Raw genomic sequence first — 26,409 nt, forward strand, 5'->3', positions numbered from 1 at the left:
TGACAGCTATGAGTCTTTTCTTTTCCTGTAATTTGAGATAAGTTATAGAATACATTTGGAGGGATTTGACCATTCCTCCATGCAGAACCTTTCATTGGGCCTCATGCAAAAATATTTTAGTATTATCATATATTTCTCTTACTTTTTTTCCATACGGGCAGCTGATGTGGCCAGTGTGCCACATCAGATTGAACACAGACACTCTTGTAACTTCAGACAACTGTCCAAAATGCTGATGAAAACGATGCCCACATCTTCGTAAATGAGCCTTTTACATGCCATATAAGGTGTCCCATTTGTCTGGATGTCATTCATAAAAATGGCATCTCAGAATAAGAAAAATACCTTTACGAGTTCTGACATTGAAACGCCTTGCCCTTCTCTGATTTTCTGACAAGGCCAGTGACATTCATAAATTTATAGCCTGGAGATTCAGAATTTCTGTTTTGTTTGGTCTATTATACATCAGATTCTTTCGACATGCATCAAACTAAATCAATGCATCTTTTACAAACAAAGTCAGGTTTTAACATGAAACAGGCAATGAAAAGATTCTTTTGACAAAATTTACAGGGCAAGAAGCCATCAGCCTAGAAACAGCCTGATACTACAGGGGACTACACGGCCCTTGTGGATGATATCAGACATCTTACAATAGGAAACTGGGAAAAAGATGGGACCAGAAACTTGTGGATCTGCACTCAGGCATGACAGCTGTGTGTGCTGTGCAATGGGGTTGCTCCATGAATGTGGATGGGAAAAATCCAAATGAAATAATAATAATAATAATAATAATAATAATAATAATAATAATAATAATAATAATAATAATAATAATATTTGCAAATGAAAATAATAGAAGTTGCAAAGTGCTTGACACAAAATAAAATAAAATAACAATAATGTGATTAAAATACAAAGCAAGCACATAGAAACATAAATGGCAGCAACGGAATTTATAATAACAGAATAAATACCAGCTAAAAGCAGCATGAAAGAAAACTAGAGGAATGCCGTCCTCTAAAAGTATGTTTTAAGAAGTGATTTAAAAGCAGACACAGTTTGCCAGCTTGCTATCTTCAGGCAGGCTGTTCCAAAGCACCGGAGCCCCTAACAGCCAAAGCCTGATCACCTTTCGACATATTTTATCGAAATTAGGGTGAAAATTGGATATATACAGGCCTGCATTGGTAAGCAATTATTTAAAAAACTAAAACGTTTTTGGGACCAAGAGAAAAGATCCAATAATTCTAAAAAAATAAGTTAAAAAAGTAATTCTTGAAAATAATTCTCGTCATTTTTTTCATGGCAGAATGATGAATGAACCTTTATTTTGACATGCAAAAAGCTGTGGTAGATACAGCCACTAGGGGGACTAGATAATCAATTCAGCATGCTTCCGCATTGCTAGCAATCTTCACGTGACCAGGTAAGTGTCATGGTGAGGTAATACCTATGGTGTCCACCAGAGGGCTGGTGCTCATTGGCTTCACCTGGTTGTCATTATTGGCAGAGGAGTTTTCCCCCTCCTACAGAGTATTTAAGGCCAGTGCTGGCAGTCTACCAATGCTTTTGTGTTAACTGTGCGCTCTGACACAAAGCCGGTAATGCACATGGTAGACTCTGTGAGAGTTAAGAGTCCGGTACTGTGCTGGTGTGTATTTCGCTGTCAAGAAACAAAAGATTAAAAAGGTAAGGAAGGCGTTCAGCTGGTGTTGTGTTGGCTGGCGCCTTCCTCAAAGGTTTTGGTTTTCTTTTTTCTTTCTTTGGACTCGTGAGTCAGTGGTTGGGGGACGTTGTCCCCTGGTATGTATTTTGGTTTGCGTTTTGGTCCCGAGCTGCGTCTCGAGGTTTTATTTTCATGCCTAGCCTTTTTTCCCAGCTAGGTTGTATTTTATTTTGGTCCACAGTCGTTTGGGGCACCAAGTCAGTGGTGCGGTTCGCCCTGTTTTAAAAGGGTTGATTTGTTTTCTTATAGCCGTTTTTTGGCTTTTGTCTTTCGTTCTATTGTTCAGTTACTGTTGTGTATATCCCATTCCCGTTGTTCCCTGGGGTCTAGTGACGAACACGTTCGCGTGTTCATTTTAGAGGGTTTAATCCTCGGTCGCATCTGGCTCTCCGCCCAGCCCCAACCTAACAGTAAGTGTACAAAAACACACCACATTGTGCCCTGAATTAAAAGTGCCCCCCTAACATCTGCGACTGACCCACATGCAGAGATAAAGCAAACCTTTCTTGATCATGGCATAGTTTTCATTGTATTTCATTGTATATGGATACAACTTTCAGGCCACACCTTTTCCCGTTTCTTGCATTTCTCTGTCTTTCAGGGCTTTAAGACTTGTTTCATAGCAATTCATTCTCATTAATTCATTCATTCTTTCATTATCCTAACCTGCTTATCCTGAACATGGGCGTAGAGGGGCTGGAGCCTATCCCAGCATACATTGGGTGAAAGGCAGGAATACACCCCGGACAGGTCGCCAGGGCATACGCACCATTCACTCACACACTCATACCCACAGGGAATTTAGACTCTCCAATCAGCCTAACCTGCATGTCTTTGGACTGTGAGTACCCAGAGGAAACCCACACAAACCCATGCAGGGGAGAACATGAAAACTGCACACGGGCCGATGGGGATTCAAACACAGGTGTAAGGTGGCGAGCGGGGCGGAGAGCCAGGGGCGACCAATGCTAGAACCCTTCTAGACTAGTAGACAGAGATAGGGGTACACAGCCACGGGAGGACTTCTCTCGGAAAAGAAATAAACAACACAAAACTTATAAAGGGGAAACAGAAATAGCCCAAAAACGGTTATGGGAAACAGGAAACAACCCTTAACAAACAGGGCGAACCAATAACTCAGGATATGTGCCAATAGCTGGGCACAAATGGTCACAGACCAAGAAACAAAAATAAAATACAATCTGGCGAGAAAAAGACCAGGCACGAAAATAAAAACCTCGAGACGCAGCTCGGGACAAAACGCAAACCAAAATACATGTACCGGGGACACCGTCCCTCTACCGCTGACTCACACGAGTCCAAAGAAAAACAAAACCCTTGAGGAAGGCGACAGCACATAAACACTCTCAGCTGAACGCCTTCCTTACCTTTTCTCATAAATACTTTCTTTTTAGCGAATAAACCACCAGCACCGAACCTGACTCGTAATAGCGCAGAGTCTACCAGGTGCTTTTACCGGCTTTGTGTCAAGGGCGAACGGTTGAACACAAAAGCACTGAAAGATAGTTCCCGCTGGTCTTAAATACTCTCAGGAAGGTAATTCCCCTGGTGCTAACAAGGAACAGGTGGAACCAATGATCCTTGGCCCTCTCGTGGCAACAGCGGGAATAACCTCCCACCATGACAACAGGACCTTCTTGCTGTGAGGCGGCAGTGCTACCCACTGCACCATCCGTGCCGCCTCATATTAAATGATTGGTGAGATTTTCTGAAGTATACATAGTATTATGTATATATGTCTATCGTGTGTTTTAATAGAGACAGTTTCAGAGGCATAGGTAATCCAAGATTCAAATTTAATCAAAAAAGTGGGATCAATCAATCAAATTAAATCAATCACATTTAATTTGTATAGCACTTTTCAAACAATTGCTGCTCAATGTGCTTTACAAAAGATGAGAGAAAAAATGTAAGCAATGACAGCAAAAGGAAATATAAAGGAAATAAAAAGCAATTGCACAGTATCCCAAAATTTTACGTAGGAGTCATGAATACCAATAATAATACCTAAGGGACTAGATCAACAACAATAACATTCTAAAAATGAAACGAGTAAATCATTATATATAAACGTAGACTAAGAAATTACTTTAGACTTGGAAATTACAATTTATAATAAAAACATAACAATTCAAATAAGAAACAGACCAGCTTGTGTGATTAAGTAAAAGGTATGTTTTTCAACAGATGCTGCTTCTCTTGCATCCTTTGGAAGATTATCCCGAGTTTTGCTCCATGGTGGCTAAATGCTGCCAAATTCCATCCATCACAACCGTACATTTGCAAGGTGTTTTTCAGCCATTTTCCCCACTGCTGTTCCTGCTGTGGTGATTATCTTTGCTGCTGTAGCTGGATTTGCAGCAGCTGCAACTGTTACTCCTGCAGCCACAGCCCCAACCGCAAACACTATTACATTTTTCTTTGTTGCTTCCCATTCTTCAGCTGTCTTCCTCCTCTCCTCCTCCTCTTTCATCTTTCTCTCAGCCTCCTTGTACATCTCATTGGTGTAGTGTTTTCCTCCGTTCTTCATCACCATCTTCTCTATTTTCTGCAGCAGCTCGGGAACCTGAGTAAGGTTCTGTTCATCTTCATTGTTGAAAGCATGATATCTGCCGCCACAGTAATCAATGAGGTCCTGAATTTCCTTGGATGGGCTCAGAAACTCATCCAGTGATTTCTTCTTTATCTGATCAGCACCAGTGAACAGCACCAATGTGTACCATGAGGCATCTTCCCCAAAGTGCTCCTGGATCCACCGCACAGCAGACTTCTCCTCTTGTGTGAATCTGCCCAACCTGACCACCAGCAGAAACGCATGGGGTCCTGGGACTGAGCGAAGAATACACTTATCAAATTCCCCTTTAACTTTCTCTTCATCCATGGATGTGCTGAAAAGCCCTGGGGTGTCAATCACAGAAACTTTTCTTCCATCAATCTCTGCACTCTGACATGTTGAAGCCATGGTTACAGGATTGGGGACGCATCCTCTTCAAAAGCTTTCCTCCCCAGGATGGTGTTTCCTGATGCGCTCTTCCCTGCTCCACTCTTACCAAGCAGCACCATCCTTAGGGGAAACTCTGGTAAAAGAAAAAACAGGACAGAACATGATTTTAATAATGTGAAAGTGTTTTGATGAGAGGCATCTGTCTTAGGTTCTATAATAAATTCTTAATACTATAATACCGTATATAAACACTCACTGAGCACTTTATTATAAACATTACTCTACGACTGGGTAGGGCCTCCCCCCTGCTCTCAAAACAGCCTCAATTCTTTGTGGCATGGATTCCACAAGATGTTGAAACCGTTCCTTTGAGATTCTGTTCCATGTTGACATGATTCTATCAGCTTGTCAGAATTTGTCAGCTGCTTTGTGACATTATCCTGCTAGAAGTAGCCATTAGAAGATGTGCACATTCTTCTAAGGGATGCACATGGTCAGCAACAATATTGAAATAGGCTGTGGCATTCAAGCAATGATTGATTGGTATTGACAGGCCCAAAGTGTGCCAAGAAAACATTCCCCACACCATTACTGTACATGTCCGCCACCAGCCTGGACTGTACTCCTAATGAAGTGCCCAGTGAATGTATATACACCGATCAGCCGCAACATTAAAATCACATGCTTTCATATTTTTCTCTATCTTAAATGTTTTAAGATAGAGGTGATCATGGTTAGCATCTGTGATAGAGGTGATCATGAACACCAGTATGTATAAAGATATTTCAATAACAAAATAATGCACCCCCCACCCCCACTCCAAATAAGGTTACAAGATTTCCACTTTAAAAAATTCAATTAAACTTTTCAATGCAATTCACTTATGATTATCTGGTTAGATAATATTTCATTATATTATATGTGAGTTTAAGTGTTTATAGAAAATGTATACAGTTTAAAGCATTTTTAATCATGAAAAAAGTGGTTTAAGCAGGTGGTTTTAATGTTGTGGCTGATCGGTGTATATGTACACTCAGCGAGTAGACTGATACACCAGCTTGTTAATGTACATATTTTATCAGCCAATTATGTGGCAGCTACTAAAAGCATGCAGACAAGGTCAAGAGGTTCAGCTGTATTTCAGACCAAATGTCAGAATGGGTGGTTTGAGAATCTCAGATGTTGCTGATCTCCTGGGAATTTCACGCACACATCGTCTCTAGAGTTTGCAGAGGATGGTGCAAAAAACAGCATTTACGTCTTTGTGTATCAGTATTTTTAGTTGGCTAGGTAAGCAGTGTTTGGCTAGCTAAGTTCGGTCACTTTTGCTTTGTTTGTTTGTTAAAAAAAAAAAAAAATTCAAATAGGCCCTGGTCCTTATGCAGCGTGGGAAGCTAAGCGGAGAGCCAGGGTAGAATCTTTTTTAACCAACACGCGAACGTGTTCGTCACTAAATCCCAGGGAGAACAGAAATAGGGATACCCAGCTAGGAACAGCACTTCTCCCGGAACAATGGGAGGAATAGAAATTAAACAAACCAATCTTCGAAATCGCAAACAGAAAAGTAGCTCAAAAACGGCTAGAGAACGTAAAACAACCCTTAATAACCAGGGCGAACCAATAACTTTGGTACCGTGCCAAATAGCTGGGCACTAAGTGAAAACCAAAATAAAATACAACCTAGCGAGAAAAGCTAGGCACGAAAATAAAAACCTCGAGACGCAGCTCGGGACAAAAATGCAAACCAAAATACAACACCGGGGACAACGTCCCTCTACCATCGACTCACACGAGTCCAAAAGAAAAAACAAAACCCTTGAGGAAGGCGCCAGCACACACAACACTTCCAGCTGTACGCCTTCCTTGCCATTTAGATATTTCTCTTCCTTAGCAATGAGATAATTATCCACCAGCACCGTACCTGACTCGTATAGGTTTAGAGTCTACCGGGCGCTTTACCGGCTTTGTGCCAAGGGCGAACGGTTGAACACAAAAGCACTGAAAACTAGTCCATGCTGGTCTTAAATGCTCTCCAGGGAGGTAATTCCCCTGGAGTAAACGAGGAACAGGTGGAAACAATGATCATCGGCCCTCTCGTGGCACCAGTGAGAATTACCTCCCACCATGACACCTTATCTTTGTTGTACAGGTAGCAGTTGAAATTGTACTTCCCTCTAGCGTCTTTCAGCGCACTTATCCCTGGTTATGGGTATGCACTTTGTTGTACGTCGCTCTGAATAAGAGTGTCTGCCAAATGCCATTAATGTAATGTAAAAGTATAATAAATACCTAATAAAGTGCTCGGTGAGTGTATATTGTCCTCAAAACATGATTTACCATAAAGCGCAATGTAGATGCGCACCTACATTTTATGAAAGGGTTGGCGTTATCACAAAGATTATTTCAGGAAGCTGCCCGTGTTTCAGCACTATCAGAAGAAACGCGGTATTTGTGAGGAAAAAACCTTCTGTAGTCGCCGCAGCTTTCTTTGCTCTTGCAATTTTGTGAAATGTGGCTTGATAAGAAATTGTGATCTGTGAGTGAAAAAGAGTGAAACGAGCTTATGTCATGTAATATGTCCTGTCAAAATGGTGGTTTTTCCTCTGTACTCACCACATTTGTATTTAAAATCAAACAATGATTATGAGACAAAAAGTATTACTATTTTGTCTGCATGTATTTCATGTTTTTTGTTTAGTTTTTTGTTTAGTTTTTTAAACTTTTTGAAATGCCATTCAAGGAGTCATGTCCCCTGGGGAAGTTCCACCCCTGGGTTCATTTATTTTCACAAAGGTGAGCGTAAGAACAAGAGCGTTCTGAAGATTGAAAAAATACTCACTTGTGCCAGTTGTTGCTCCTGCCATTTCGATGCTTCCTCTTTGCCTTTTCTGTTGTTATACAGAGAGATAAACACGTGAAACTCTCCAGAGCTTTCTCTGCCTAGAGAAAATGAAAGTGGCACTATAGCCAAGGGCTATATTTATAAGGGCTATATTTATATTCCCCAGACTGATATGACTGAGCTAGCTAACACTATCAATCAGTTGCTTCAGAAGTTGAACAAACAACAGCTAACTACAGTAGCTATCTAAATAATAAATAACTGTCGAACCAATGTAATTCTAAAATAAACTCTCTGCTTCAACGCAATAAAAAAAAAATAGATTCACATGAAGACTGTATTATGAAGACTGACGAAAAATGTGTTTTGATAATCTGTTGACATGTTGAAAAATGGTAGCCTACTCCAAATATGACAGTGAACACATCATTTTCATCCACTGTCCTCTAGCTAGCTAATGCAGTTTGCTTCATTAATGGTTGTTTTTTTTCCCCACACAGGGGTTTGACTTTACTGAATTTGTCTCAGTGAATAAATTGGCTATGAGTGGTTTTAGTATTTGTTACTGTCGCTATAGAAGGAGCAAACGGCATCCAACATTTTATGACAACTGACAGGCAGGCTGTGTATAGTTACCATCCAAAACTGCAAAAGAATCACAGAAAGTACTAAAAACAGGAAACAAAAATCATTGAATTGATAACACCTGCGCCCTGTGACAAAAACCCAGCTGTAGAAATAATTACTCTTCTGGGAGAAATAAAAAATGACCTAGAACCTCCCATGAAATGTTCCCATTATGTCAAACTCCTTTCAACATTACGCTATCTCTGGATTAAATCAATCTACAATTACCGGGTCAGCTGGAATATCACAGTTGCTCTTACATCACACCAGAAGATACATCAAATGACGATATTCATATAACTATGCCTTTAAAGCTCCACTTCATATGAAAGATATACACATACTGTAATTAGCGCAGACGGGGTACACACCAACACCAACATACCCTTGTCAGGCCAAATTTTTTAGTTTTATGTACATACATCCAATGTGTTTTTAAGTCACATAGAGGAGTTTAAAGTACCAATACCAATCTTCACTGAAAAAACTGTTAGAAGAAGTGTATGTTATTCAGTGGATTACATGCATAGAGTGCTCTGTAGATCTCTGTGAACTGCAATGACATCTGCACCATGTCATTAGTGTTGTGCACATATCATAGTCCTGCAGCTAGAAATTACTGAAAAATGTTCTTGAGGCTGTGGGATGTCCAGTTCTGCATTATGGGAGATTTACTATGCCCTTTGCGATGATTTTCAGGTGCACATATGAGGAATTCTTCCCAGGAAAGATGCGTTGCGATATGTATCAAACTGGCGCACGGGGCTGGAACCGCCGTATGTGTGTGATCTAGGCGAGTCGTCGTAAGGTACACTTCTCTTCTTAATGCATATACAGTATATTTAAGGGTGGATTGCACAAATAAAGGGGGGAGATAGTATGGCTGATTATGTATTCCATTGAATTTACTACAGATCACCAATGAATCAGGGTCGATTTGTTCAAAAATGTATCCGCCTCTAAATAGCAGGCGTAAACTGAGGCATAAGTGAGATAGAGACACAGGCTCTGAATCTTTAAGTAACTTAAAATAATCTTTCCAACAAAAATCACACTATTTTAACTCCAAGAAATCATCAAACTGCTTAATACTAATTAATGATCACAGCCAAGCAATAATTAAAGCAGGGTGTTTGTCACAGAAAATATTTAGAAAATAATTTATGAAATTAATCAATATCTCATGTGAAGCAGTAGGAAATTACTGAAATAACATGCTCAATCAGAGTCACAGTAACAAGTATGAAGTTTCAAATAATCGTTTCAGAGAAGAATCACTTTTGTCCATTGTGGAAAGACATGCTTTTTGCCTTAAAACAGGGTTGTGTGCTTGTTTGTATTAGTTATCCTCCAAAACAATCACGGAAAAGAAAAAGGGAAAGGGAAAGGGAAAAAAAGGGAAAGACTTCTGTGACAAAACAACCATATAAATAATTGTGCTTCAGGGAGAAATAAAATGTGTCATGGAACCTCCGACACAACGTTTCCATTCTATCCCGGCAAACGACAATAGCCGACACAGCTGGAATATGTACACATTTTTTCTTGCACTGAATGTGCTTTTTACGTGGCAGCCGAAACAAGGAATATTCAATACCTGATAGATATTCAAACCCGTGTTTTAATTGTTTTACCTACGCTGTTTAAGACATGCGTTGCATAGGCAGTCCTATTCACTGATTGCGTAATGAGCTGTAGCCTTTGTAAATAAGATGCTAATTTCAGGCAGACTGCAACTGCACCAACACACCCTCTTCAGGCCGCATTTTGTGCTGCGAGTTCCATGTACGTAAATCTGGCCCTAAGTTCCTTCTGATCTTTTTGTTGTCAATGTTTCTTTTACTGCCACACTAGAAACAGGTATTTTATAGAAGGCATGTAAAAAGTACTCCGTACCTTTTAACCAGATTCCTCCCTCTCTTCACTTCTATAGGTCCAAACATCCAGCCATCCTCCCTAAAAACAGCCATCTATCCAGACTTCTTCTGAGCCATATCCACATGGTTGTAGGTAATTCTGGAAGAAGCCATATGCTTTCAAAGCTCCGACAGAAGTACTGGATAATGCGAGTCAACTCTGCTGCCAGGAAAATAGTCAGCGACTGTCTTCTGTGTCGACGATGGCATGCCACTGTAATAGAACAAAAAATGGCCGACCTACCAAGGAATCGTATTTCTCCAGACTTACCAGCATTCACATATGTGGGAACAGATCATTTTGGACCCATAGAAGTGAAGAGAAGGAAGTGGGGGAATCTTGGTTTTTACATGCCTGGTCAGTTGTGCTGTCCACCTGGAACTTGCCTATTCTTTAGATACTGACTCCCGCATTTCAGCACTACGGCGGTTCATCTGCAGAAGAGGTCAAGTTAAAGAAATGGTATCGGACAACGGAACCAACTTTGTAGGAGCTGAGCAGGAATTGCGAGAAGCACTTACCAACCTGAACCACAGTAAGATCCAGCATGAAATGCTCAGTGAAGGAATTCAGTGTATAATTAAACCACCCTCTGGTTCTCACCACAGAGGTGTATGGGAGAGACTTGTAAGATCCATATAGAAGGTGTTGTATTCAGTGTTGCGCCAGCAGACTCTGGATGACAAGGCTCTCCAAACCGCCCTATGTGAAGCCGAGGCCATCCTCAATGATCATCCCATTTCCACCGTGTCAGATGACCTGAACGATCTTGAGCCTCTGACCCTGAATCATCTCCTACAGCTCAATGCTGAACTCAAGCACTCTGCACTCAGGATGCTGACCAGAAGCAGAAAGTCTACTGGATGGTCAGATGAACAAGATGGCTCCCCGGGAGCCGCGTATTGTTTAGCTAAAACTCCCTAAACCGAAACCCATTCATTCTCGATGGTAGTCCTAAACCACTACGGATGTAATATATTTTCCGCCACCGCGTTGAACCCGACGGAGCCCTGGCGCTATTTCCCGTTTTCCGCCGCGGCCAATGAGAAGACGGAATGAGAGAGAGCGAGAGCCGGCCACAGAGAGAGAGCGAGAGAGAGCGACGAGTTTGATCGGATTTTATTGATATTTTATTCGCGTTTACATTTTTAAACCGACCGAACCGAAGATTTCTTTTGACCATTGCCATCGTCAGGACGAAAGAATCGACACTTAAATCATCTGGATCGCCGATCCTGTCGTCAGTCAGTCTACTTATTAAGGTAAGTTACCTCATCCGATAGCAACACGACGTTAATTTATTGTGAACGTAATTTATTGGTAACCTTTCGTCGCGCGAATGGAAAGTGGCACAACGTTTATGAAAAGCTACTTTTGAATAATGTCGATGGGAAAAGTTTTTGGTAGCTGTCTGGGTAGCTAGTAGTGGGAGTCATTTGTAAAGTTAACTTTTACGGTATCTAGGGACGCTGTTCACAGCAGCCGTGGTATCTAGGGACGCTGTTCACAGCAGCTGTGGGTGTAACGTTACTACGAAGTTAGATTACTACTACTAGGGGGTAGCGATTATTATTATTATTATTATTATTATTATTATTATTATTATTATTATTATTATTTTTGTTGTTGTTGTTATTACTATTGGCACTTTTTGTACACCTGTTTCATTCTACAGATGTAATAGTGCATACATACAAATGTCAGACATTTACAGTTCAGCTTGTGTGGTCTAAGCTGCTCTGACTTTTGTTAAAATTTAAATAATCTTTTTCTCCAAAAGATTTTTTACTTGTCAAATTTGGTTATTTCTCATGAACAATTACATGTCCTCTGAGCAATGTCTTGTCTATTTCTTCAGCTTCAGCACCTGCTGCAGTCACCAGAGCGCCAATTAAGTCTACAGGCAGAGGTATGGAGAGGCTATCCTCTCATAACAAATATTTTATTACCTTGGTTTGTTTTTTTGGCCGTGTTCTGCCTATCTTCTTGACTTCTTTACGTTCTATTTAGCGAGAACCTTGCAGTGTCAAACATCTTTTAATGGATTGGCGAGTTTACAATTGTAATCTCTGAAATATAGCATTTATAAAAAGGGATAAAAATGGTTTCAGAATGTGAGCTTGACTCTTTCTAATGTGACTTTTTCCTTCAGAGCTGAGTGGTCCCACAGCAACAGTGTCCAGAGGCAGTCCTGTATATGTGCGTGCCTCCTCCTTGCGTGGTAAATATATTCATAATCATTACATCACTTTAGTTGTTTATGCTGAAATTAGATCCTAACATAGATTTTTCTTTGCCTGAATAGCTTCTCCTGCACCATGTACAGCCTCCAAAAATCAGCCCGCAGCCATTCTGTCAAGAACAGAGGGTACTGATGTACCTTCAGTGCCAGTGAAGGCCCCCATTCCAGTCCCAGTGGAACTTCTGTGTGTGTTTGTGGCGCTCACTGAAGCAGTAGCGCAAAGTATGGCATTGAATCTTACCCAATAGTAAATACTCTGTGAAAAGCCATCATTCATTATATTTACATGAACACACACACACGCACACACAGATACACACGGTTCTTCCAGGCCCCCACCCCCCAACATTGAACATTGGAACATTGTAAAATGCCTTTTTTTGGGAAAGGTTTATATATTCGTTCCCTTTGTTTAAGTGTATGTTTGTGCTGTTGCCGCAGTTTTTTTACATAGATGTTGCATACCTAGTAATTAAAGAGTTTATATTGTATAAGGGTGTCTTAATATGTGTGTGTATTGGGTACTGTATCAGGATGTGTATGTGTGTCTGTTAATATCACTGAAATTAAAAAATTGTTTGTATTAAAGCAATGACTCCAGTGTTGATATGTGTAGGAATTTGGTCCTTTGTGAAGTAAAACTTGTAGTCCAAAATTCAGATCAATAACAATTTATTAATACAGCAAAAATAGTCTTAATTACAGAATGAAGCGTATCATTTCAATCACAAAATCATGTTGTATTAGAATGAGCTTTTATGCCCCAAACCTCCTGAAGTAAAATGCTGAAATAAAATGCAGGTACCTGTCCCTGATGAGGTGACAGGCAGACGAATATGCATTGTTTTGTACGCATGTGATGTGGAAGGAAACCAAATGGTTGTTCCTAACCCCCTTTGATCATCGAGTAGGGTTGAGGTGTTAGGTGACCATCAAAGAACACTGAAGCAGGAAATGTATTCTTCTTGATGATATTCATTTTTATGATTATTTTACTGAAATGTCAAGAAACTAAACTTTTTATCTTGAACCACTTTGTGTAATATAACTAATCAACTAAGAACATTTTGATTTAAATTATCAAAAGATCAAAATAAAATGACCTTTAAGAGAGTCATGCTCTTTGTGCAGTTGAAGGTGGTTTTATCAATGAAATAATTGTTAGGCCTATTTATCTCTTAGGCCCCTGTATAAAATCAATGAATCAAAAATCATTATGCTCACGATCGCAAAGCATTCAAATATCAAATATCTAATGAGTGTCAGGACCTCAAAGGAATGAATCTTCCTTGGTTTATTATCAAATTATGGAATTATACAAAACAAATATTAAATGAAAAAATATTTTTAATTATGAAAAGTCTTTTTAACTGAAAAATTATGTTTATCTGCTGGAACAGCATTTGTCACAGATACAGGCAATGCACTCTGGATTCAGTGGACTTTATCGTAATCCCGCTATAAGGAATGGCTTTGAATACCCTTTTAAGGCTGTTATCTGAGGGGGGGAAACAAATGTACATTCCAAAGTAAGTTGCTATAAAAGGTTATTGTTCAACATCACTTGAGTGGATCACATTAACTTAAAAAGGTGAGGTTTATAATGTTTAAATAACAGCCGGAGCTGGATTCGAACCCTTATTTCAAGAGAGGGGTCACCTTCGGTCAAATAATCTGTTACGGCAATCCGCGACTGGCCCCCGCGTGTAACAGGTGAGAAATTGCCTGAGTCCGAGGTGGGATTTGAACCCCGGCCTCTCACTTGTCCAAATTATTTGTTGAACGAACGCGTTACCAGTCAGCTAAAGACGAACTCGCCACTAACCAAGGGCAACAACGTTCTTTTGAATTTGAGGGATACGTCATCGGGGAGTGTTGTCGAGGTAATCTGTTACCAGCCTTCGCTTTCACTGCACGTCCGTGCTTACTAGCGAACTAGCTGAGCTAACCATGTTACATAGGTTTGGTGTTATCATTAGGAGGGACACTTTTAATTGTGTTAATGTGCATAACTATGTAGTTGCGCACACACACACACAGAAGACGTACATTGTTTTTGCTGCTCCTAAAGGACATGGCATACTGCCACATTGTTTAAATGCATTGGTGACATTGCCATACTGAGCTAGGTTTTCAACCTCCTGGGTGCGCTGAAGATCCTTTCAGCTTCTGCTAAGGCAACAGCGATAACCAAAAGTCTAACGATTACACAAGCCTTTTACCTCATTGGACAGTATACTTTGGATATGTGCAGATTTACTCCTGGGCTTTTCTTTGACAGGAACATAGAGAGGAGAACATTCTTTAGTAAAATGGTTTTAAGTTTTTAGGAGTTCACCTGAGTATAGAACTGGGAGGAAACCCTGGGGAATGTTTCTACCAGGCTATCCAACTGGAAATGGCTTGGGCCACTATTGTACTGGGACAGTGCCCTGGTGATTAACAATTTGATGGCAGCTAGTTCACAGCATATGCTAAAGGAAGTGCAGAGGGTCCTGATTCCTTCTGGTCAGGACAGCACTGGCTGAGGGCAACGGAGTTAGGTTTTCCTCTCCAAGAAGGCGGACACGGTCTTGCCAGCCCAGCGAGTGGAGCTGCAGCATTGAGCCTGCAGGCAGCACAAAGACTACTCTACCATCACAATGTGGAGAGAGCTGGTCTGTAGCCTGCCGAGACAGGCGGGAGGTTTGGGACTGGACCTGCGTTTATTTGTTCGTCGGCTGGACAGTTTGAATGTTGCTGGCAGTACCAAGTGATGAATCTGTGCTGGGAGCTCTGACAGCTTCTAAGGGTCTCATGAGAGAGAGAGGGAAGGTCCCTGCTCAGTGGGTATCGGAGGAACCTCTATTTGGGAACCCTCTGATGGCTTTGGGGGGGGGGCTTGTCCATTGCTGGTTTGCAGGAACGGAGCAGGAAACTGTAAATTGGTGCACTTTTGCAAAATCCAGAGGGGAGAGGGTGGAGGGCCTTTGGGTCGATAGCAGAGCAGTTGGATATATCTTTTCATTTCACTCCATAAGCCTGGGACAGTTTGAGCTATTAAGGAATTGTATCTGTGGCTGGGGGTTCATTACTTTTTTTGGGGTACAGTTTTCCATATGCTCATGCCCAGTTGCGGAAAGATTTTAGTTTTCAAGCAGTTTGGTGTGGAGCAAGCCGTAACTTATGCAGTACTTAAGCCATACAATGGAGGGTCTTGCTGTACACTTGACTTAAGTCTGGCTGACTAAATTTCCATTGTAAAGCATGTAATGTCTTGGTAGGATTTGGAGATGCTTTTGTGTTTTTTTTTTGTTTTGTTAGCCAATGTTTTATACTTTAAAAGCAAACCTACACCCGTGGCTAACAGTATCGCTTACATTTTCTCATAATTATACTCATAGGTTCTGGGAAGTAAAGGTTGTAGAATGTAACAAGTGCATATGTTTTTGAGGAACAATAGAAAAGCCAAAGAGAAGGTATTGAAAAGACAGGAGCGATAACATTCCGAATAGTGTTTCCCCTGATTGAAAATCAATGTACCCAGAGATGGAATTTCTGGCAATACCCCATTGGGTTAGCAGAGACAAGTTTTCTAGACTGGAATTGACTTCCCTTGAGGATGGTGCTAGTTAGCTGGAGTTTGGAAGAGCAAATCAGGAAAGACCATTCTGGGGAGGGCAGGTTCTGTCGAGGTTGATTTCCCTCAACCTGTAACCATGGTATCAACAAGACAGAGTGAATTGAGATTTTCAAAAGACGGATTTCAGTGATTGACCCCCCAGGGCTTTTCCGCACATCCATAGATGAAGAACAAGTGAGAAATGAAATCAAGAGGTGCAGTGATCTGCCTGACCTCTGCTGTTTATGTTGGTGGTCAGATTGGGCAGATAAGATAAATCTGCCTGGCAGTGGATTCAGAAGCTTTTTGGAGAAGAAGCCTCACAGTACACTGGTGCTAATTAGAGTGTCTGAGACCTTCCAAAGAAAAGAATCTCCCATTGTACCACATCCCAAAGGTGTTCTATTGGATTCAGATCTGGTGACTGGAAAGGCCACAGAAGAACATTGAACTCATTGTCATGTTCATGAAACCAGTTTGAGATGACTTTTGTTTTGTGACATGGTGCATCGTGCTGGAAGTAGCCATTAGAAGATGGGTACATTGTGGCCGTGAAGGGATGCATATAGTCAGCAACAATACTCAAATAGGCTGTGGCATTCAAGTAATGATTGATTGGTATTAACAGGCCCAAAGTGTGCCAAGAAAACACTATTACACCACCGCCACCAGCCTGGACTGTTGACACGAGGCAGGTTGGGTCCATGGATTCATGCTGTTGCCGGCAAATTCTGACCCTACCATCTGCATGCCTCAGCAGAAATCAAGATTCATAAGACCATTCTATGTTTTTTTCCAGTCTTCAACTGTGCAGTTTTGGTGAGGAAATATATTTAGTTCTATGCCAGCTTGTCCTCCAACATAGCAGATGATGGTTTGTGATGAGCATTAAGAACGATCCATTCTGTTATTATTCACGCTTGCTTTGGTTTGTTGTATAATTTTTTGCTGCTTATGCTATTAAATATATTTTTTAATTATCATATCTCTGCCTCGGTGTTCCTTTGTACTCTGCAATTGGATTCATTCACTGAACCCTGACAGGAAGAGATTACTTAATGATTCAGAATAGGGCTGATAGTCTCCAAGACCATTTCCAGAAAGAGAAAACTGTCCTTGGACTCCATAAAGCCTCATAAGAGAGATGCTCCATTGCAGGTATGCAGGCTGCAGTCGTGTATATCAGCTGTTCTCAAGGCAAAAGGAATGAAGAAACCTCCAGATGTTATTATCCTGGTTGCCTCAGCAGACACTGAAAGCACACTCAGGAGATTGACAACCTGGTTCAATTTCAAAAATGCATCAAAACAATAGTTTTGCAGAACTTCCCCCTCTCTGCGTGGATGCGTGTGTGTGTGTGTGTGTGTGTGTGTGTGTGTGTGCACACACCTGCCTGACTATGCACATTAATTGAACAATGACATTTAAAAAGTATCCCTCAAAATGATGGCATCAAACATGCACCTGTGGCTAACAGAATTGTTTTCATTTTCTCAAGACAAATGCGGAGAGTGTCACACGCACATCTTTCTGAGGAACAAAAGAAAAGGAAAAGAGAAAGTATTGAAAAGGCAAGAGCAACAACTGGCAAAAGTAAGTATTTTTTAAATGTCCTGTACACTGTTTTTGTGCACACTCTTGTGAAAATTAATATATGCACTAGCTTTTCTGGTTTGTAAAAATGGTACTTGCCAAATAAAAAAATAAAAAAGTATACTTGTCTCATTGAATGGCATTTAAAATATATTTAAAAACCACATTAAATGCAGACCAAATAGCAATAAACATTTTTTGTTGAAGACGTACATTGTTTTTGTTGCTCCTGAAGGACATGGCATACTGCCACATTTAAATGCATTGGTGACATTGCCATACTGAGCTAGGTTTTCAACCTCCTGGGTGCGCTGAAGATCCTTTCAGCTTCTGTGATAACAGTGATAACCAAAAGTCTAATGATTACACAAGCCTTTTACCTCATTGGACAGTATACTTTGGATATGTGCAGATTTAGTCACTGTGATTTGAAATATACAGATGACAGAGGAAAGACAATCAATTTGTCACACTGTCCCAATCTTTTAACTTTTATCTGTATATACTGTGTGTGTATATACACTCAGTGAGCAGGTATTTATTAAAAAAAAATAGTATAGACTTATTCAGTCTTCTGCTGCTGTAGCCTATCCACTTAGAGGTTTTACACATTGTGTGTTCAGAGATGCTCATCTGCATACTGCTGTTGTAATGTGTGGTTATTTGCGTTACTGTCACCTTACTGTCAGCTTCGACAGGCCCTTCTCCTCTGACCGCTCTCATTAACAACTCGTTTCTGCCTTAATTTCAGTCATGTAATTTCTAATCAGTGTCAGATTACATTTCCTATGTAATATACCCAGCACTGTATGTAGGCACACACCATGTTTGACCGAGGTGTCACTCAGGGCGACATTAGCTCAGGAGGTAAGAGCGGTTGTCTGGCAGTCAGAGGGTTCAATTCCCTGCCCTGGGTGTGTGAAAGTGTGAGACCTAACCCCCAATTGCCCCCAACAAGATGATCGGTGCCTTGCATGGCTGCCTTTCACAATTGGCATGTGAGTATGGGTGAATGAGAGGTATTCATTCTAAAGCCCCTTGGATAAAAGTGCTATATAAATGCTTTTTTTTTTAAACCAAACACATTTGTTTACCTTGTACTGCACTGTTTTTATTTTCTTCAGTGCATGGTCTGAGGATGGTGATGATCGGCAAAACTGGAGCAGGGAAGAGCTCGGCAGCAAACATCATTTTGGGGGACGATGTTTTTTTTGAGGATGATTCTGCTGAGGCTGTAACCACATTTTCAAAAGGACAGTCTGCAGAGCTTGAGGGAAAATCAATTTATGTGGTTGACACCCCAGGGCTTTTCAGCGCAAACATGGATGAAAAGGTGAAAAATCAAATCAAGAAGTCCATCAAACTGTCTGACCCAGGACCTAATGTGTTTCTGCTGGTGGTCAGGTTGGGAAGATTCACACAGGAAGATAAATCTGTCATGCAGTGGTTCCAGAAGCACTTTGGGGAAGAGGCTTCACGGTACACGATGGTGCTGTTCACTGGTGCTGATCAGATAAAGAAAAAAAACTGTGGGTGAGTTTCTAAACTGTTCCGAGGAACTTCAGGAGCTCATCAACTGCTGTGGCTGCAGATACCATGTCTTCGACAGAGAAGATGAAAGGAACCTCACACAGCTCATGCTGAAAATAGAGGAGATGATGAAGCAGAACGGAGGCAAACACTACACCATTGAGATGTTCAATGAGGCTGAGAGACGGATCAAAGAGGAGGACAGGGGGAAGAGAGAAGAAGAGATAAAGAGGCAGGAAGAGGAAAAGATCAGAGCAGAGGAGGAGAGAAAGTGGAAGGAGACTGAGCGAAATATTAGGGAAGAGGAGGAGAAAAAGAGGCAAGAGGTGGAGGAAAAGATCAGAGCAGAGAAAGAGAGAAAACGTGTAATAGAGGAAGAGAGACTGAGGTCAGATAGAGATAAGGGAAACATGGTCAAAGGAGCTGCAGCAGGCATCTTGTGTGCAGGAATTCTTGGAGTTGGAATAGCTGTTTTTAAAAATCTAAAGTAAGATGTGTGAGAGTTGTAAAATGTGGGGATTAATTATACAAATCTTACATTTTAGATGTTTATATACTTTCATGAATATCACAAACATTAATATTATCCAAATACTACAACTAATAAATAATCCTAATAATTTGAACTCACACTAATGCAGTGGTTTAGGTGGAGGGAGGCTGCATGTGCTGCTCAAGCTGTCTCAGCTCTCTTAATCTTATTTAGGTATTGTGTGCCAGAAGTGATGATTTTTCTTGTGGCTAATGTAAACTCATGTAAATGAGATTACGGGATATGAATAATGTATATGCTGAGACGGGTGCGTGGGGGTTGGACCCAAAATGCACGACTCAGAAACAAAGGTTAGATAAAGTCCCGTCAGGGCTTTATTCGGGACGAATCCCAGGAGCGTAGTCAAAACAAGCAATGTCCATACACATAGATCCAGCCAAACAAATATTAAACAAACAAACAGCACGGTGCCGAGGGAAGAGGCAAACTTGTAGTCGGTAAACGTGCAGGGAGGTCCGGTAGCAGGAGAGCTGTCAGCGGGGCAGATGTACAGGCGGACGTGGATCTTAACGTGAATCAATCAGAAAATAATGCTCAAGAGTTGCGTAGTAAAACTAGAGGCAGACTGGGCTATAAATGCGGGTGTAGACAGGTGTAGACAATTAGTTAGAGCGTAGCAAGGAAATGGAAAACAGGTGCGATGGATGACAAGTTTAACAAGGAGATTAGTAATCGTTAGTAATAAACCTATCCTGCCCTAGCATTAGTAAATTAGTAAATGACATGCACGAGAAACGTAAGGTAACATGAACACATGATTAGTTTTGTTAGTTTCTACCCAATCCTGATCTAGCGTTAGTCGTTTTAGTAAATAGACAAATGGAAACAATTAGGGAGTGAATGACAGAAGGAGCGAGAGAGAAAAGGCGGAACGCAAGGTTTGCGGAAAGACATGTAAAAGTGTATGCATAAACAACGACCAGTTAACGTAACAATAAACATAAATCAAAACATAATACAAAACGAAACTAAGACGATAACCATTCAACATAACAAGGTAATATAATCGTAATGAAACATAACTAGACATGACGAGAAAATAAATCGTAACAAGAAATAAACAACATGACGAACCTAGACTAACATAATACATGATAAGACACTACGTGACTAAGACAACATGAATAAACATAAAACATGGCGAGACAGACCTGAAACGTGACATATGCTCAGAGGGACTTCCTCTTTGTGGGATTTGGACATACATAATTTGTGTGGACTGACTGTTTCCGTAGAGTAAAATCACATTGATTATGTACAGGGTTTGTATAATACAAATAGTTTTGAGAATGAACAAATATCATCATACATTAGTTATGCATTTTAGGAATATAATTTTGTGCCATATTTTAGCACATAATGTAGTTATTTTGTTTCTCATATTTGGGGTGTATAGTATGTAAAAAAAAATATATTGGATGTAATAATCAATCGGAGTGGAAACAAACATTGCTAAGTTAAAATAAATTGTTCAAAATAAAATAATGCATTAACCTTTTATTAAAATCAAGGAGTTAAGTTGGTGATTAGCAGGGGCAGTGTTAAATGAGGGTGAATTTGTATGCATTTCGAAAAAATCTCTGATAACTGGGGGATGGCAGACTAGTGGATGTGCAATGTGATCTAGTGGGGTACAAAAACAATGGAAGGATGGGAGGTGTTGTCCCTGAGGGATTACTGCAGAGCAGAACAGAAATCTCTGTGTTTAGGTACATTTATTTGACTATATAATGAGCACAATGCACATTATCTCGTCTCGGCAATGCTTTATGAAACCGCAATGATTTAATTGAAATTGACCGTGATGTTATTTTCTTTTTAGAACCCTCACGCATAGGTATAGGCGAAATATGTCATTGACAGAACAAGAATAACTTATTCAGAAATTATGGCCATATCTGACGGCTCATATTTTTTCTCATGTCAATCCCTGGCCCATTGTCCAGCCTTGCCTCCACCTCGCGACCTACAGTAAATTGTACTGTCGTGCTCTGACGGGAAGCGCTCTACCGGGAAATTCCCATTGCGTAAATATTCCGGATGTGAAGAATGCTTTCACTTCCACTTAACAGTCTACCGTATTGTTCCCGTTGTTTTTTTGTTTTTCAAGTAAAGTAACTTTGTGGTCGGCGTCTGTATAACTGCGTTTTTAATTGGTAAGTGTTAATCCGCATTTCGAACCAGATTGAAAACGCCACGAGCCGTGTGCAGTGAGTTAACCCGTGACTGCTGCTAATGTTCGACTAAAACGGGTGGTAAACGCGCTTCTTTGGAAAAATTCAGTCAGGATCTATTTGCGAGTGATTAATATTCATTTTGATTTTGTATTCACGTGTTTCGCTGGATTACATTTCATTACATTACATTACATTAATGGCATTTGGCAGACCCTCTTATCCAGAGCGACGTACAAGAAAGTGCAAAGTGCATACCCATAACCAGGGATAACTGCGTTGACAGACCCTAGAGCAGTGGTGTTCAATCTTATCCTAAAAGGGCCAGCGTGGGTGCAGCCTGTGGAAGCCGAATGAAGAGGTCTGGCAGGGGTGTAGGGTCTGATGATTTTTTGGAGGTAAGCTAGGGCAGACCCCTTAACTGTTTGGGAGGCTAACACCAATGTTTGGAATTTGATGCGAGCCACGCCAGGCAGCCAGTGGAGGGAAGTAAGCAGGGGAGTGACATGCTGTGTGTACCCATGCTTTATATGGTAGAGTTTACGCTACTGCTGCGGGACTTGGTTACCTATTATTTTTCTGAATGTTATTGAAGTGGTCCTAGTGGTGTTTTATTGTTTTGTACGGTGGTGTCAGGGCGTACTTTACTCAAATCTTTAAAAAAAAATTAACAGCAAGAGTAAGTAAGTAAGAGTAAATAACTGTCTTACTGTGATGTTTTACATTGGGGAAACTCAGTGTAGCAAGGGGACTTCGTAGTTTTATACAAAGATAAAGTAACAATTGTTAAAAGTGCAGGAAAATCTGAGTTTTTGGGCATTTTCTTCTTTATGTGTATACCAGTTCCATTATTTCTATCCAATAGTTTGTACATTGTACACAAGTATATGAGGTTTATCTACCCATTTCTCCACATTCTCTAGTGACCTGCAATGTCTGTCCAGTCCTTGCTCATTTCCACCCTGGATGATATGTTGGCAGAGGATCTGAGGAGGTTTAAATTCTGGCTCTCAAACGATTTGCCTGAGGGCTTTAAACCCATTGGAAAGGGCAGACTGGAGAACAAACCTGTGGTTGACATAGTGGAGCAGATGATAGCGGCCTTTGGGGAAAAAGATGCAGGGAAGGTGGCACTGCATGCCCTGAGGAAAGCGGACCAGAATGACCTCGCTCAGAGACTGGAGAAAGATCACAGTAAGCATCAATATCTAATATCACACTACAAACGACCCTGTGTGAAGGAAGGATAATTTCACAGCCACTGATACCTTGATGGACTCCAGTACCCACCTGTCTTTCAGTTTTTTTGTGGATTTATTTCCATTAGTCCTAGTACATTGAGACCGCGCTGTGATTTATATTTTAAAATATGTACACACAGCCATGATTTTAGACAAATATGGAGAGGATGTGGAGTATTTTGTCCCCTAGGATTGGTGCTTCATAAAGTGAGGCAGAATATAATTGAAAACCCTCCATGCAGTTAATTAAGCTTAGGCCCTAGGTTTATCCTCAACAACTATGTCAAGTAAAGATTGCTTAATTGTAAGAAGACTGTGATTCTGTAGATGTGCTTTCGTCACTGTTGGTGTCAAATCTTTGTGCAGAAAGCTATTAAGTGGCAGGCTTATGATCCAGTCTCCTATCTTCCTGCATTGTAAACGGGTGTGTTTTCCCCACAGCGTGGTCTGGAGAGAGACGTTGTTCTCCTGACTTGAGGATGGTGCTGATTGGTAAGAGTGGAGCAGGGAAGAGTGCATCGGGAAACACCATCTTGGAGAGAAAAGCCTTCAAATCGGAGTTCTCTCCGGGTTCCGTGACCAGGAGTAGTGAGAGCAGTAACAAGGAAACAGACAGGGGGCGCATTACCGTGATTGACACCCCGGGGATCTTTGACACTTCCATGCCAGAGGAAGAAGTTAAGCGTGAAATCGAGAGGTGCATCACCCTGTCCGTCCCAGGACCGCATGCCTTCCTGCTGGTGATCAGGCTGGGCCGCTTCACACAGGAGGAGAGGAACGCCGTGCGCTGGATCCAGGAGAAGTTCAGAGAGGAAGCCTCACGCTACACCATGGTGCTGTTCACTGGGGGGGATCAGCTGGATAAGCCGGTGTGGGAGTTCCTCAGCTACAGCCGCGACCTCCAGGACGTTGTCGGCAGCTGTGGCGGTGGGTATCACGTCTTCAACAACAAAGACGGCAGCGACGGTGCTCAGGTCTCCGAGCTGACGCGGAAGGTGGAGGAAATGGTGGAGGGAAACGGAGGGCAATGCTACACCAATGAGATGTATCAGGAGGTGGAGCGAAGGATAAGAGAGGAGGAGGACAGGAAGAGGAGAGAAGAAGAGGAGAAAGAGAGACAGGAAACGGTTGTAAGACAGATCAGAGAAAGTAAATTTATGAGGGAAGTGAGAAGAGTGAGAGATGACGTGAGAGATTTTTTAGATAAACCACTACCGTTCATATGAGTGGCCCTTGCGATAATCGCAAGAAATCATAGACTGTTCTTTCTACACTCTCCCGGATCTCATGAAATGAAATCACACTAATATTTCACTGATCATGTTTTTTCAGGAACATAATGCTGGTATGCCAGAACAAATCCGCTTCCCTGCTTAACATTTTATGGGAAACACTTTGGAGACAAAATGCCGAGTATACCAGCAGCTCAGGAGAAACTGTAGTGACAGTGTTGTTCGGAGCCACAAGATGGTGCTCAGAACTATTTCCTGATTTTGAGTGTAGTTCACCCTTTTGGAATAAATAAATGAGATGATACATTTCTTCACATGGGATATGATTTCAGGGATATGATCAATTCTGAATTTTGGAATGGATTCTGATTCAGACTACAAACGACCCTGTGTGAAGGAAGGATAATTTCACAGCCACAGATTCCTTGATGGACTCCAGTACCCACCTGTCTTTCAGTTTTGTTGGGATGATTTATTTCCATTAGTCCTAGTACATTGAGACCGCTCTGTGATTTATATTTTAAAATATGTACACACAGCCATGATTTTAGACAACATGGAGAGGATGTGGAGTAATGTTTTATTTTGTCCCCTAGGATTGGTGCTTCATAAAGTGAGGCAGAATATAATTGAACACCTTCCATGCATTTATTGTTCACTGTTTACTTACATTTTTTAGTTAATCTATTTATTTATTTTTTTCAATTGTTTGTGGCTGTTCTCATCCTATACTGTGATCCCTGGGGTACTGTATTTTGTTCTTTTTCTTGCCCTGTGCGTAATGTGACGATTGACAATAGACACAGAAATTACGTGACTATAGTTAAAATGATAGCTGCAGTCCCACACATTATGAACAGTCTAAATTTAGAAACTGTGTGTAATATCAATACAAAAATAAATATGAAGATATAATTACCATGTCTGTTAAACAAGCAATAATCATTACACATACCATTATGTATTGGTTCATATCAACATCATTGTGCAGTCTCATCTATCTTTGTGGGACTACATTCAGCTGTAAATTATTTCTGATAGAGTTGGAACGAGGGATGTGACAAATCAGTCACCAGTCATCAGTTTTTGAAACCGGTTACCATCCAATTCTTTAAACGGTTAACCAGTTAATGTATACTGCTTATGACCTCTAGGGGTTGTATTATTATTTTTTAACCGGATTCCTGAGAAATTTTATTGAATTTTTAAACGTCACTTTTAGCCATTTCAATAGTTAAATGACAACACTGTAAGTCACATAATAGTAAATCCGCCTAATAGCCAAATTAAATATTTACATTTACATTGACATTGTGCAGTGTAACAGTTGCAGAAATCTGTAGTTAAATCCCTGTGGTTTACGTCCAGGCATGGTGGTCGAACGTGTATTTTAAATGCATCTGTTAAAATGATAAAAATGATAAAATGATTAAAATGATAATTCTTCCATCTTTTCTTCCCTCTTCCCTATGGCTTCTGCCTGATAGACCTGACTGGCATGAAATCTGTATATTAAATATGCTGCTGTTATTGTTACATACTGGGTTGTGCACTCAAAATTCCGTGGTCACGCAACATTTGCCTGATATAACACCGGGTCTATTTTACCATAGGCAACTGGTCTAGTGATTTTACTTTCATGCCAGTACAGGTCTCTGTACAATTATACATTTGTATGTTACGGTAAACTTGCATTTTAAAATGCCAATGCATTTTATATGGCGCGGGACAATCGTGGTGATGAGATTAACGTATCAAAGTTTCGCTGAAAGCAGCGAATTTTCGATTTCAATATCCGATGCATAAATAGCCTAATGATAATGTATTGCTATGTTTATTATTATGCAGATATCGCATAGTGGAAAGCGAAGTTCAGTTTGCCGATAGTTTGAACTCGCGTGTCAACGAATAAACACGGATGAAAAACCCCATACAATAAGCCATAAATGAACGAACAGCTACGGATTTAAAACACACAAACTATTTGACAACTATAGTAGGCTACTATAGCATTCAATTCCATGCCGTGTTTGCATTCTTAACCCTCTGAAATGGCCGCAGATTGCTTGCTTGCGCGACTGTAGCTTGTGGATTGAATGTAAAAAGCGTATTGTAATATTTCCTGCAACATTTGTCCAATGATGTATTGCTTTGTTCATTTTT

The 26,409-nt window shown here is 40.7% G+C and overlaps 1 protein-coding gene and 2 pseudogenes across 3 annotated transcripts; 2 read left to right on the forward strand and 1 right to left on the reverse strand.

The window, feature by feature from the left end:
• Positions 1 to 3,652: 3,652 nt before the first annotated feature.
• LOC133114251 (GTPase IMAP family member 9-like) lies at positions 3,653 to 7,649 on the reverse strand (annotated as a pseudogene).
• A 10,691-nt stretch (positions 7,650 to 18,340) lies between these two features.
• LOC133114097 (GTPase IMAP family member 4-like) lies at positions 18,341 to 19,270 on the forward strand (annotated as a pseudogene).
• A 2,377-nt stretch (positions 19,271 to 21,647) lies between these two features.
• On the forward strand, positions 21,648 to 25,164 carry LOC133114247 (GTPase IMAP family member 4-like). 3 transcript variants are annotated; one of them, XM_061223466.1, is made up of 4 exons: positions 21,671 to 21,755; positions 21,987 to 22,171; positions 22,697 to 22,967; positions 23,456 to 25,164. In XM_061223466.1, the coding sequence occupies exons 3-4, from the start codon at positions 22,706 to 22,708 to the stop codon at positions 24,238 to 24,240; spliced, it is 1,047 nt and encodes a 348-aa protein (XP_061079450.1). In that variant the 5' UTR covers positions 21,671 to 21,755; positions 21,987 to 22,171; positions 22,697 to 22,705; the 3' UTR covers positions 24,241 to 25,164. The 3 variants fall into 3 exon arrangements, with proteins under 3 accessions (XP_061079451.1, XP_061079450.1, XP_061079448.1); XM_061223467.1 differs by lacking the exon at positions 21,987 to 22,171 and having other exon boundaries at positions 21,648 to 21,755; XM_061223464.1 differs by lacking the exon at positions 21,671 to 21,755 and having other exon boundaries at positions 21,765 to 22,171.
• Positions 25,165 to 26,409: the final 1,245 nt, after the last annotated feature.

The sequence above is a fragment of the Conger conger genome, chromosome 16, assembly GCF_963514075.1.
Source record: "Conger conger chromosome 16, fConCon1.1, whole genome shotgun sequence".
Lineage (NCBI taxonomy): Eukaryota > Metazoa > Chordata > Actinopteri > Anguilliformes > Congridae > Conger > Conger conger.

What these genes read in the sequence shown, in the direction of transcription:
- LOC133114247 (XM_061223467.1), top strand. Translation starts at nt 22,706, where the DNA reads ATGTCTGTCCAGTCCTTGCTCATTTCCACCCTGGATGATATGTTGGCA. An exon ending in GAGACTGGAGAAAGATCACA is followed by an intron (nt 22,968 to 23,455) that starts GTAAGCATCAAT and finishes TTTTCCCCACAG; the next exon opens with CGTGGTCTGGAGAGAGACGT.